Source organism: Eucalyptus grandis, chromosome 7 (assembly GCF_016545825.1).
Source record: "Eucalyptus grandis isolate ANBG69807.140 chromosome 7, ASM1654582v1, whole genome shotgun sequence".
Classification (NCBI taxonomy): domain Eukaryota; kingdom Viridiplantae; phylum Streptophyta; class Magnoliopsida; order Myrtales; family Myrtaceae; genus Eucalyptus; species Eucalyptus grandis.
The window spans coordinates 40,346,955-40,361,063 of NC_052618.1; the positions used below are offsets into that span (position 1 = coordinate 40,346,955).

General features: G+C 39.0%; 2 protein-coding genes across 2 annotated transcripts; both read left to right on the forward strand.

Moving 5' to 3' along the window:
• Positions 1–607: 607 nt before the first annotated feature.
• LOC120296137 (RING-H2 finger protein ATL18-like) lies at positions 608–991 on the forward strand. The gene has a single exon (XM_039317803.1). It carries the CDS (start codon positions 608–610, stop codon positions 989–991), a length of 384 nt encoding a protein of 127 aa, XP_039173737.1.
• Positions 992–4,873: 3,882 nt separating this feature from the next.
• LOC104415933 (AP-1 complex subunit sigma-1) lies at positions 4,874–7,354 on the forward strand. Its single transcript, XM_010027360.3, has 7 exons — positions 4,874–5,020; positions 5,934–6,020; positions 6,229–6,320; positions 6,434–6,542; positions 6,629–6,664; positions 6,785–6,871; positions 7,020–7,354. The coding sequence occupies exons 1-7, from the start codon at positions 5,018–5,020 to the stop codon at positions 7,089–7,091; spliced, it is 486 nt and encodes a 161-aa protein (XP_010025662.1). The 5' UTR covers positions 4,874–5,017; the 3' UTR covers positions 7,092–7,354.
• Positions 7,355–14,109: the final 6,755 nt, after the last annotated feature.

Consider the following 14,109-nt stretch of genomic DNA (forward strand, 5'->3'; position numbering starts at 1 on the left):
CGGAAATTTAAAAAAAAAAAAAAATGCATATTGAAGCATCAAGCAAACCCTAAACATTGTTTTGTCAATGATGCTTTCATTTTCTTCTTCTTCTTCATTTTTCTTATTGGGCCAGGGTGCTTTACAAGCGAATTAGATCATATGTTGTTTGTCAGGATTTAATTTTTTTAAACATAGAAATCGAAGAATGTGGGGTCGGCGCCGTCCCTGCATCTCCGCCGCGTTCGATGTTCGATGACCACCTTAAAATACTAAACACCCCGATTAATTTACTTCATGTGATGTAGCACACCCCCATATTTTCAAACCCTCAATTAAATTATGTTAGAGCATAAAATAATCTCTGCAAAGTCAGAGCCTATCTACCAAAGAATATTGTATGATCTATCCCGAGAGCCTAAAATACATTAAAATACAAAGGAATGCATTCTTGACATGCTGCCCATCTGGCTATATATAGGACTATATTCCTCCCTACCTTGCTCACATCAACCTTTGCTTTGGTGATTACTTCATCAATCACGAACACCCAGAAAACGAAAGATAAAAAAGAAACCAGAAACCCTCTTGAAATCCTCAGAGAGAGAGAGAAAGAGACCCCAAGAAAATGTATTGCCTAGTGTATGCACAATCTGGTGTCTCCACAGCTATGTTGATCTTCTACACCTGCATGTGGCTTCCCCTTATGCAGCTGAGGATAGCCGTCTCAAGAGTCCTCGCCTTCGTCTTTTGCAAGTATCAACCGCAGGAGAGCTCCTGCAGTTTCCAGCTCCCAGTGGGTAGGTTTCAAGATTTGCAGAAATCTGGTGGAGAAGAGGAGAAAGAAGATGGTGACCATGAAAAGACTTGCTCCATCTGCTTGGTGGATTACGAGGGAGAGCACTTGGTGAGCAAGCTCCATAGATGCGGCCATGTTTTCCACATGGACTGCATTGAGAGGTGGCTGGAGAGGTCGCAGTTTACCTGCCCTCTGCAGGAAGCTTGTGTTTGATGTGAGATCTTCAGCAGCAAAACAAAAATGGCGACACGATATCTGATGAGTCATCCTTGAGCCTTTGAGGCAACCACATAAAAATTGTCTTTTGTTCAGTAATTTTCTTGTCCTCAGTTTTAGCGAGGAACTGACTGTAAATTCGACAAGTCTTAGTGATGTATTTGATAAAATGTTGAAGCCTATTCTTCCTTGTCAAGATTGGTTAGATTTCAATGATCCAGCAATTACAAGTAACCCAAATTGATAGGAGTTGCTTCATTTTTTTCAGACTGATCTATAGCGTGCATTACGTCCAGTTGCTTCTTCACAGCATAATTTTGGTGCTACTTGATTTTATTTTATTTTCATAATTAAAAGTCAACCATTAAATATTTCAGATCTATCTTTGAAAAATTTACCCCTTTCTTTTGTTTTACATAACTTGCTTACTTGCAAAAACGGTGTCTATTTAGGTGATATATGATAAGAAAAGATAAAGTGTCATGTTGAATCGTCTCTGCTGATGTAGTATCATCTTAAAAAATCGAATGTCTTAAGTGAATAATTAATGACTATTTATTGACATTAGTATTCAAGTTGGCATTTTTTATGCGTAAATTTAACAAAGGCCTCCTATCAACTGACGTTTGAAAAGTCGAGATATTTGATATAATAAAAAAAATGATGGAAGTTTAAGTACTCCCCATATTATTGCCTCTTTTTTTAATGTGGTGATGGTCTTTCAAGGTGCAATAATGTTAGGAGCCGTTAGTAGATAAGTTAAGTGGACAAACGGAATGAAAGAATTGCTTTTGATCAGCATAGTGTATTCATATAAAAATGAAATTGTTTATAAAGTACATAAAAATGACTGTATTACTGCTAGTTAGATATCGATCTTAAATCAAAGTCAACACAAAGCGACAAATACTTAGCAGTTCCTTACATTAATGTCACCTTTCTCAATCATCTTCAAAATCATATTATATATAGGACGACGGATATTGCAATGGGCATTACAAGTTCCGCACGCATTCCTGAAAGGATCGAGCTGGGGTGAAACTGTTCGACAAGCATCTCAAGAAGATTGCACCACGAATCCCATTTTGGACATGAACATGCGAAGGTTTTCGTATCATAGGATCATCAGCCGCCACGAGAATGGTTTCTTTGGTTCATGTTTTGTAATGACCAAGTTGAGCATCTCAAGCATGCCAACATCCTTCCAGTTTTCAAATGAAGATCTGATGGCTCAGGATCCGTGAATCCCATCCTGTTTGTCGATCCATGTCGCGAGAAGTATTGACCATCGAGATGATCAGCGGACGCAAACGCTAATCTTGAATCAAGACAAAATAAAGGTGGAAAGTGGAAACGAAGGAAATTCCGTTGAGAACAGAGCATATGCCTTGAGCATCTGATTGCCGGAGGGCGGCACCGGTGTAGAGAGATATCATATCGACTCTTAATGTTTAAAATGTTATCGGAATTAATCAGAGAAGAAAATTCCTGCAAATTGGAGGGATAGTTAGAAAGGAGAAGATGACTTATGTGAAGGATGCAGGTCAAGAGTTTTTTTTCTTTTTTTTCTTTTTGGGTGGGGGGGCGATAAAAATTTTCGTTAAACTAATCCAAGATGGAAGAACCCGAGAAATGGATCTAAGGAGACAATAAGCTGCGAAGAGGGGAGGATACCCAATGCTGAGGTAAGCCATTTTTCCTATGGCTTTTGGCCACCCAATCCGTGACCACATTGGCTTCTTTAGGACGATAACAAACCTGAACATTGGGAAAATTAAACAAAACGTCCTTACTTATTATGGATTGATTCTTGAGCCTCCCACGTGAGTTGGTGAGGACTTGATATTGCTTCAGCCAAGACCAAGCATTCCGTTTCGACGGGGACCACATTGCTTAGGAAAGGGAGGGCGCGTCTTGTGTTTACGACTCTAGCGTTCTGAGGGGAGAGAACACAATCGAGGGCTTCAACCACGGCACAAGCCTCGACCAAGAGGAAAGACGACGCTGCCACCGATTTCGTGCCACCATTCGACAATCGGTCGGCGGAATCGCAGCAGACCCATCCGATCAACGCAAGCGTTTCACCGGGGACAAAAGTCCCATCGACATTTACCTTAAAGTTGCAAGCCCTAGGTGGCTTCCAGTAGGTAGATGTGTCTCTTTTCTAGGTTTCGATTTGCTTCCAGCTAAGTTCCATTTTTGAAAGCTTTGTAGTGTGATGAGAGTTGTTTCCACCACATTGTTGGGGTCTGGCGACAGTTGTCCCAAATACAAACCCGTTCTTGGCCTTCCATGTACTCCACAGAACCAAGGCAATTGTGGTTAGATCTGGCAAGTTCTTATGCTTCGATAGATTACAGAGCCACTCAAAAGGGGTAACCTAGTTGCATGGGAAGAATTAGGCAAAAACTTCAAGGATGAATACCACAAAAATCTTAAACTAGTATATCCGTAATAAATTCACGTCAAACTAATTTTTTGAATATAAAAACTCTAAACTTATACATTTGCGACAAATTTACCCTATTTTAATTAATTTTCATTAAATTTTACCATTAAATTATTGAGTTAAACAACACATAATAGTTGACGGTTTCTACCCTCCGTTTGTCATAGATTTATCAATTTATGATTTTTTGTGGTATTAGGGTGCGTTTGGGAACTACTTTTGGGGAAAGCCTTTAGGAAAATGCAAAGACCTTTGAGTTAAAGATGTTTTCCAAAATGCAACTGTGTTTGGTAAATTATACTTTAAAAGTCAATTTTGAAGTAACTTTGGGAAAAATAGTGTTTGGAAAAACTACATTTACAAAAGAATTGGTGATTAATAAAAAAAGAAAAAAATTATCAAAAATAAATAAAAGAGTTCACCGAGAGAGGCAGGCGGCCGTCGGCAGCCTCGGCGGCCCCCGAGACGACCGGCAAGGGCCGCCTAGGGTCGTGCGACCTCCGGCGAGGGTCGCCCGAGGTCGGACGACCCCCTCGAGAGCCCTTCGCCGAGGTCGCGCGACCTCGCGGCGGCGGCGCGACCCTAGATCCGGTCGTCGGAGGTCGCGCAACCTCGCGGCGACCGGATCCGGGTCGCGCCGAGGTCGCGCGACCTCCGCGACTGTTTTGGGTCGCGCGGTCGCGCTTGAAGTTGCACAACCTCGCGGCGACCGGATCCGGGTCGCGCCCATCGCTGCGAGGTCGCGCGACCTCCGCAACCCGTGATCCGGGTCGCGCCTGAGGTCGCGCCTAAGGTCGCGCCACCCGTAGCCGGGTCGCGGCGACGCAACTCGCGGGCCGTCGGGACTCGCAAGCGGTCGCGGCGACTCGCTAAGTGATGGTCGCCGCGACCTCGCCGACTCGCCCAAGTCCATCGCCGCCTCTCGAGCTCGTCCACGCGCCGGAGAAGAAGTGAACAATGAGACATGTGAACAAAGGACCTCCACCTTCCGAGAATGCTGAAAGCCCAAGGCAGCCCTAGACCTGCCTTGGGCTTTCAGCATTGCCAATGCCAACTTCCCCGTAAGTCCCTTCGAAAATGGTTCCCAAACACCTCCACTTTGGCCCAAACATCTTTAGCTCCCAAAGCCCCTTGAAAAGGGATTCCCAAACGCACCCTTAATCCAATTTAACGGAAATTAATGGGTGATAAATTTATCATAAATGCACTGGTTTAGAGATTTTGGTAGTTAAAAAATTAATTTAAGATAAATTTGTCATAGATGTATTAGTTTGAAGCTTTTCGTTATAATAACCTAAAAATATCTATGAAACCCAACACGGAAGAAGGCTCGACCTTCAATGGGCTGGCTTATATCATGAGTTGGGCTTTTTGGGAGGGCCGAGGTCCTCGGCCCGCGATGCATACGGCCCATCACGGCCTGAGGCGGTTCTCCTCCTCAAAGGCTCTCCGAACAACACCACCACGACGACGACGAAAGCCGAAAGAGCGTGCACAAGATCACCACCACCGAGTACCCTGCGCTGTCGATTGCGGAACTTGAAGAACTCGAATTTGATCTGCGGAGCTCCATCATGGTACACCCTTTTGCGTTTTTGCTCTTCCGGATTAGTCGGGAACAAGCTTTTTCCGCCGAACGGCGCATCCGTTGCTTGATGTCGCGCCTCTCGTTCTTGGAATTCTGATGATCTCTTGCGGCTTCTGGGTGGCTGGCTTGGTTTAGGCTGTGTTAGATTTGTCGATGGTGTTTTGTTGGGCTCTGCTCTTGGATTTTTTCTGCGCGAAATTGGGTCTTCTCGTGACTTTTGATTGCCGGTTGAGCTCATCGCTTTCCTTTGACTTTTCTCCTTTTATGTGAAGTTGAATACCGTCTTCATCGTGAATTTGATTGGTTCTTTCTTGGGTTTTCTTCTTTGTTCTTGGTTGTAATTGAAGAAGATAGTGATGGCTTTTTTTCCATTTTATGAGGGGATTCAGGTGGGGGAGCTGTGGTTTATGTTGATCATATCTGTCTTTGAATTTAAAGAGGGTCACGATGTGGTTTCTGTCAAATGACGAGCTTCAGTGGAATTGGTTTCCGATTATCCAGAAATTTGTTATTTTTTGTGTGGAAATGTTCAACATGGAGCTTATGATACAATAGAGAAACTCTGTTGGTCAGCTCGATTCTACCTGCTTCGCACGAGGACTCGCTTCGAGCTTGGTGGATGAGAGCATGAATGAACATTTTGCATCTCAGAGCTGTGCTTTTAGATTTTGATGGCACCAAATGTTATAGAAAAGCTTACCTAGATGAAAATAGATATATCCCAATTAATCACGCACTGATTTCCAAGTTGGGTTTCTCCTACCTCCTAGTTGTTAATTTTATATGCTACTCATTCTGGATATGATCATGTCATATATAAGCTGGCTTGCCAATTTCCTATGTTGGCCTGCATATGACTCAAGCTGCATATTTAACTTCTTTCTCATCTGTGCGTGTTTTAGATTCACTTTGTACTTCTGATCAGTCGTCAAGGGAAGGTCAGGTTGACAAAATGGTATTCTCCATACACACAGAAGGAAAGAACCAAGGTATTGTCCTTATTCTGAGATACCATTTCATTAAACCTCACCAATGATTCTTGATAAACTGATAAGATTTGAGCACCTGAGCTTAGTGGCTGCTTGTTGTTGCTGAAGTTATTGTCATGTACCTTTTTGCATTGCTCTGTTGATTTATTGTTTCTTCGTGCCCCATTTTACTGATCTGCTTATGTGGGTTACGCTGTCATCTGAGAAGGTCATCCGAGAGCTCAGTGGATTAGTTCTTAGTAGAGGACCTAAACTTTGCAATTTTGTGGAGTGGAGAGGATTTAAGGTTGCTTACAAAAGGTAATTTATGAAGATTAGTTAGATTTCCATCCACAGAAGAATACATGGCTTCAGTTTATAGCACTCTGCACCCCATTTTTTATGACCAAGTTTATTTCAATGATGTTGTGCAGATATGCCAGTCTCTATTTCTGTATGTGCATTGATCAGGAAGACAATGAGTTGGAGATCCTGGAGATAATTCATCATTTTGTTGAGATTTTGGACCGGTACTTTGGCAGTGTGAGTACACACTTTTTTACTCATAAGATACTGAGATGTTTGTATTAAGTTCCAGATCTCACCACAAATTTTTTAACTCTTCACAGGTTTGCGAGTTGGACTTGATATTTAACTTCCATAAGGTAGGTTATGCTCATTCAGTACAAGAGAATACATATTTATCTTCTCTTTGTATTGCTTTATTCTTGTCTATCTGTGATAATAAATGATATCTGAAATGTTTGATGCTATCAACATTTAAGGCTTACTATATCTTGGATGAGCTTTTGATTGCTGGTGAACTTCAAGAGTCGAGCAAGAAAACAGTTGCCCGGTTGATAGCAGCTCAGGTCTCTCTCTCTCTCTCCCCCCAAAAAAAAAAAAAAAAAAAAACTGGGTTGCCCACCACTCGCTCTTGTTCAATTTGTTATGTGCTTTCTTATGAACTTTCATTTTCAGCTTCTCTGATCAAAAGACCACTTTACCATCTCATGATAGGATTCACTTGTGGAAGCCGCAAAGGAAGAGCGGAGTTCAATAAGTACCATTATTGCCCAAGCCACCAAGTAGGATACACAATTTGCTCGCGATTCCCCGCTGTACTTGCTGTGCTTTAAGTATGCTTCCTACAACTCTATGTTTCAAGCTTTCCTCGCAGCGGTTGAGTCGTCAGTTTTGGACGTGGATGCACCTATAATGATGGTTAATGCAACATATAATGTGAGACATGCTTCCTGTAATACACACATTTTAGTGTTCAATTGAAAATAGATACATACAAGATCCTCAGTGGAACGACTACAAGTTCTGATAGCCCAAGGGTCGTTCGCCGACCTTACCATTCGTTACTTATTCGCGTTTAGAATCAATTCGAAGGGAAGCGACATATGTTCCACCTGCTTGGTGTAGGTTTTTGCGCATTGACATTATTTAAATCTCACTGGGGCGGCGCTGAAGAGATTTGTGAAGGTTCGTTTTCATCGACACCTCAAGCTGTGAAATACTGTTTGCCTTCCTTCGCTTGTGGTGGAGTGCGGGAACCTACCGAGCGGATTCGGGAGGTGGAGAAGGTAGGGGCAGAGCCACTAGAAATCGACCTAAGCGAACTTTCTCTGTCCCTACTCTCTTTATATTTGTGCAAAGCGTCTATTTGCTCTTTTGATGGGGACCAATTGGACTTGGCTAGGCATAATTAACTAAGACCCTTTGCCAAGGTCCCTTGAAATTGATCTCCCCACTCATTTGTCACGGGCGAGCATAGGTGGTCATTCTTTTTAATGGATAGCAAATTGAAAATGACACTAAGTTTTTCAAAATATTACAAGAGATGGATTAAGTTCCTCCTAACTTTTCAGAACGCATCCACTGAGTTTTGATTTTCTCAATTATTTATCATGTAGGACATTTTATAGGAAAATCCACCTCGGATTTATTGCACTGTCTCTGAAAGTTATGAAACCTAAAGGAGATATTTTTGGTTTTTTTTGCAATTGTTTATGATATTATTCATTACTGTGCATTTGATGCATCTCATTTCGTACGACATAAGTCGAGAGTGATTGCAAATGTTTTTTGCCCTTAAGATGGACTTAAACACAAACAAAATGTGATTGTGTCAAACGCAAGGGTGCTTAAATTAAGATATCTACTTTTCTAGGAGGCAAAGTGAATATATTCAAGGATAAACATGAAAGGGTGAGACTGCTTCCACTCCCGACATGAGCAAATCCAACCCATTTTCACACAAAAGACAAAGTCACCCTTAATCCTCCAATTGAAATATAAATGGTGTATTCCAAATTTATTCAATTTTATCTTTTTTTTTTTATTTCTCTATAAATACTAAAGTGGCTATGATGAGATAACCGGATGATATAAATGAAGCTCTTGTTAAAAGATTTGTCAAATAAAGTCAAAATTCGTCATTATTGTTAATATACTTTTAGATACTCATCATATTCCGTGTAAAAGTATCTCATCGATGGCAAGACAAAATTACCATTTCTTTGATATGGTAAATAGAGACTTGATATTTTCTAGGCTAATCAAATAACAAATAAAAAGTTCACCATAAAATGAGGCTTTAAGGTAGGACAATAGGAGTGATGAAAAATGGGCTGGGTTGCTTCAAGAGCAATGATGAGGAAGATATAATTATTATTTGCAAATAACAATGAGTTTAAAGGGAACTCACAGTGGCAAGGTAACTAAATTGGAGGAGACTACACAAATATGAAAAGTCATTAGGGGCGATATAGTTTATTTGATGCAAAAATTATTAGAATTAATCAAATAATTTGTGAAAATAGCCCACCTGAATGCAAACAAATAATTAGATAAGGAAACAACTACATTCGGATAAATGGTTGTGATTATAAGGATAATAATTAAACTCTTTAGACTTTTGAGAAACAATACATAAAAAGATGGGGAAAATTATCTAAAAAGTCTTAAACCTATTGCACTTTCGCCAATTCAGTCCCAAACATTTTCCCTTCTTGCCAATTGAGTCCACCCGGCCAATTTTGACCAGAAAATATTGACGTGGACGCTGGCAATGCCACGTAGGACCACTAGTGCTGATGTGGGACAATTTTTAATACTATTTTAAATATTTTTTTTTTTTTTTTTTTTTCCCTCCTTTTTTTTTTTTTTTTCCTTCTTGGCCTTTTCTGGTGGTCGGCCACTAGCCATGGGGGACGGCCGGCCACTGGCCATAGCCAACCGGCTGGCCTTGCCTACCATAGGCGAGGCTTGGCCGAGTGAGGGTGAGTCCTAGCGAGGGGAGCCTTTGCCCAAGCACGGCCTGGCAAGGGTCGCCTGGGCGAGGGCCGGCCTCGCTAGATCTGGCAAGGGGAGCCCTCGCCGAGGCTCGCCCTCTCCCAGGCGAGTGTCGGCCTCGCCCAAACCAGATCCGGCAAGGTTGGCCCTTGCCCCTAGCCACCCGATGCCTAGCAAGGCCACCTTGGCCTAGGTGAGGGTTGGCCGATGTCGATCTAGTATGGGCGAGGTCGACACTCACTTGGGTGAGGGCTCCCTTCCGACGAGGCCGACCCTCGCCAAGGCCAGCCGGCCTCACCCAATGTCGCTGTCACCCAACTAACGGCCAGCAAGGCCGCCCTGGCCTAGGCGCAAGTCGGCCTCACCCAGGCGACCCTAGCCAAGTCACACTTGGGCGAGGGCTCCCCCTCACTAGGGCTCTTCCTCACCCAGCGGGCCTTGTCTATGGTGGATGAGGCCAGTCGGCTGGCTGTGGCTGATGGCCGGCCACCAAAAAAGGCAAAGAAGAAAGCCAAAATTAAAAGAAAAAAAGAAGAAGGGAAAAACAAAAAATCAAAAAATATTAAAATTATATTAAAAGTGTCTATGTCAAGATCAGCTATCCTACGTGGCACCGCCGGTGTCCACGTCACTATTTTCCCATGAAAATTAGTTGAATGAACTCAATTGACAAGAAGTAAAAATGTTTAGGATTGAATTGATAAAGTTAAAAAGTTTAGGACTGAATTGACAAAAGTGTAATATGTTTAGGACTTTTTGGACAATTTTTCCAAAATAGATGATCACGTGAATGTAAAGAATCGATGGGTCTCACAATGTAATAGTTATTCTTGTACATTAAGAAAATGTTTTGACGGTCTTTCCCCCAACTTCCAATACAAGCATCAACTTAGTGGTCAATCATCTATAATTATAAAAAGGAAAAGTCATGACAAGACTACTAAATAATGACAATGTAGGGAAAGAAGAAGAATTGTACATCAAAAGAGAATTTTTTAAAAAGTCAAAAAGTAGGAGAAGTCGAACAAAATAAAATCATTAGTGGGAAAACTATCAACATTTTATGTTTCCTTTTTTTTTTTCCATAATACAAAATACGTAGCCTTTTGATTCGACTAACATTTATGAATGCACGCAAATTATCTTCTCTTTATGTTATAAAGTAGAGACACCGATAATTTACGTTACTTGAATGATGATATATCACACATAAACCTATCAAAGTGGATCTTAAACCCATATGTGCACATTTAAAACATAAATAGGTCATAGATGGATCACTTAAATCTAAAATTATCTACTTAAATGGGTCTAAATTGGTTGGACTTAGAACCCATCTCCAACTCAAGGCCCACATATTCTCTTTCCCTCTTTAACCTTATAATATATATATTTAAATATTGAAATTATAATTATTTTTATACTATCTTTTTATTTTCTTCTTTCTTTCATTTTTTTTTTTCTTTATTCTCCCATCTTCCTTAGCCGATGGCTGGCACAATGAAGGCCAATGACCGACCAGGCAAGGGATGAGTTCGTTGACCTTAGGCAAGCTTGAGGTCGTCGATGATTGGCGAGGCTCAAGACTTGTTGATCAAGCAAGACTTGAGCTTGCCGATCTAGTGAGGTCGAGGCCTCACCCGAGGCTAGCAAGACTCGAGCTTGCTTGTGACTAGTTGCTAGCCATTGTCGTGGCTAGCAATCAATCAAAGAAGAATAAAAAGAAAAAGAAAAAAATTTAAAATTCTATTTTAAAAAATAAAATAAAAAACAAAAGGAGTGCACCAAGAAATTTTTAATCATATTTTTTATACGAAACAATGGAAAATATTTTCTAATTTATTTTCAAAATTTAGGCAAAAACTAGAGAATACTGCAATTTTTTTTTGAAAAAATACATGTTGGAAAATATTTTCCAAGAATCAAACGGAGACTTATTTTTAAATAAATTATGAATTTTTTTTTACTAAATTTGTGTTGCACGAAAGTATTTTGACAATATCATTTTTTTAGAAAATCATAATAAATAAGCTTTCTTAAATTTAGTTAAATGGTTTGAGTATGAGTTGGGAATTGATTGAGTAAAAAAGTTTGCATTACGATAAATGAGCTATAAAATGGTTAAATTGGTCGATTTGGATTGGATCATTTATAACTTGACCTAACCCGATCCACTCACTTGACAAGTCTAATCGCACATGATTAAATATGATAATTTAAGAAGAAAGCAAATATGAAATTTTTAGAACCGGACCTCCAGAGCGTGGCAAAACAGGCTCGAGATTAACCAAGTGGATATTTGTTTTGCGTTAGTGGATCACCTAATCACTTGTCACTCGCACTTGCTTTGTAGATTTGATTTGAGGGCCTATTTGTCATTAATTAAGTAAAAGCAAGAAAAAAATCTCTTCTACTTTTTCACAAAATTTATAATATTATTTAAATTTGGGGAAATCTAAAATAAAAACCCAAAGTAAGCCTATTTTCTCAAATAAGAACCCTAAGTGGCCATTGTCTCAAATAAAGACCCGAAGTGGCTAACAAGTTTCAAATAAGGACCTGAACTTGCTGTCTAGTCAAAATGTTCATCGGCCAACGAGAGTGTAACATTTTCGATAGAATTTTGTCAAAAAAAATATAGATAGAAATTAACAAACCCTCAAAACAAACCCCTCAAACTCTTCACGTTCTTTTGACCTAAAAAAAAACCTCTTCATGTTCTCACATTTTTCTTCTTCTACTATTCATTTTCTCTATTGTTTGTCCTCTCTTGCTTGGAGCACATAAATTTTCTGTTAATGGTACATATATTAAAACACAACAAAAACCCCTACCTTTGTTTCTTCACATCTTCTTCTTTTTGTTTTTTGTCTTCATTTCTTTCCAACGAAGAAGACGAATCTTAAGTAAAACCACCTTTTTTGTTATTGAGACACTCGTGTGTAACGCAAGGGTCTCGATTCTTCATTATCTTTTCCTAGTTTTGCCATACACTTTGATTCACACTCCTGTTCAACCAAGGTTAGTTTCATTCAAATTGAGAGAGAGAGGGAGGGAGGGAGGGAGGGCACTTACCTTTGGAACTCAGGGAGCTAGGGATCTTACTCCATCAAGAGAGAATTTGGGTTCTCCAAACGAGAGGGGACAAAAAACATAAAATATGAAGAGCAGAAGAAGAAGAACTGAAGAGTTTGAGAGTTTTGTTTTTAGGGTTTGTTAATTTCTATCTATAATTTTTTGGGACAAAATTACTCATATTCCGGCCACCGGAAATGTCACACACTCGTCGGCCGGTGAACATTTTGGCCGGCTAGCAGGTTTAGGTTTTTATTTGAAACTTGTTAGTTACTTTGGGTCATTATTTAGAATAATGGTTACTTCGAATTCTTATTTGAGAAAATAGGCTCACTGGGTCTTTATTTGAGATTTTCCTTTTAAATTTTAAAAATTATGAAATAGTTATATGGGGAACTACTTGTTTATGTTGCGAAAGTTTTGGATTAAAAAAATTAAAGTGTGTCTATCGCAAAAATAAAAATAAAACATAAAAATTATCAAAACACACTGAGAAACATTTTCCATTTGAACCAAATCTAATCATGACCCTTCGACCTTGGACCACCCAAAGAAATGGGTTTTCGGCCGAATTTACCGGCAGATATTTTGGGTCTTCGGCTTGGCACTACCCTTGTTCAGCCATTATCAGTTCCATCTTATATTAATTAAAATCATAATTGAGAGAATATTCGCTTCGGTAATTTGACACGCCACTTAACTTTATTATTGTGACAGCCACGCAGCCCATGTCAAGTAATTAGGTGGGTTAATGATTCGTCATCCTCCAAAGTCAAACACCTATAATTTATTACATTTAAAAGCGGACGAAAGAAAGTTATTTTAAATGTATTTTCAAATCCAATGAAATAGGTTAGGACAGAGACAAAATATATTCAGATAAATTTCTGCCATCCTTCTCAAGCATTTTTATCTTTCGACTTATTAATTTTATTTTGAAAAAGAAAATGACGATAAAGTATCCTTAAGTATATAGTTTATCCATTTAATTTGAAATTAAGTAAAAAGGAGAAATATATCTTATTACATTAATCATATTTATAATTTGAAGTATAGCTTTTGTTAATTACATGAACGTACATTAAAATGAAAAATTTGAAGGATAGCTTTTATTACTTGAGTAAATTTCGCTTAATATTAAGTAATTGAGAATACTGATAAACGAATTAAAAATTGCAATTTATCTGAAATTTGCATGTTTAATTTCATTTAGTTTCATTTCCTTAGTGTAAAATGCACTTATTTTTAATTCCACTTGCTTTATATATAGCTCGTATTTGAAACAAATTTGTTCAGCCAAAAATGAAAAAAAAATAGTTTTTTTTTTCCCAAAATCAGATTAGTTTGAATTATTTTTAGAAAGAAAAAAATCAAATCAGCAATAAGTTATAGTGTTAACAAAAAACCCTAAACTATAACCTTTAAGACACAAATAACCAAACTTTTTTGTATCATTAAAATCTTAAACTTGTCCATTGTGAAACAAATATCCTTTTCTTTTTTGTGTGTCATAAAATACTCCAAACTTATATCAATATGACATATATACCTCAGATAGAATTGAAATAAATTATATATATGTTATATATGTATAGGTTTGGGTTTTTTGTGATGCAAAAGAAAGTAAGGGTATTTGTGTAATTTGGGGTGTTTTGTGATATTTGCCCTAAGTTCTATTTGATAATTAGTTAATTACACATATCAAATTGATATTTACCTAGTCAAATGGTTC

What these genes read in the sequence shown, in the direction of transcription:
- LOC104415933 (XM_010027360.3), top strand. An exon ending in CACAGAAGGAAAGAACCAAG is followed by an intron (nt 6,021 to 6,228) that starts GTATTGTCCTTA and finishes TCATCTGAGAAG; the next exon opens with GTCATCCGAGAGCTCAGTGG. An exon ending in TGATATTTAACTTCCATAAG is followed by an intron (nt 6,665 to 6,784) that starts GTAGGTTATGCT and finishes TCAACATTTAAG; the next exon opens with GCTTACTATATCTTGGATGA.
- LOC120296137 (XM_039317803.1), top strand. Translation starts at nt 608, where the DNA reads ATGTATTGCCTAGTGTATGCACAATCTGGTGTCTCCACAGCTATGTTG.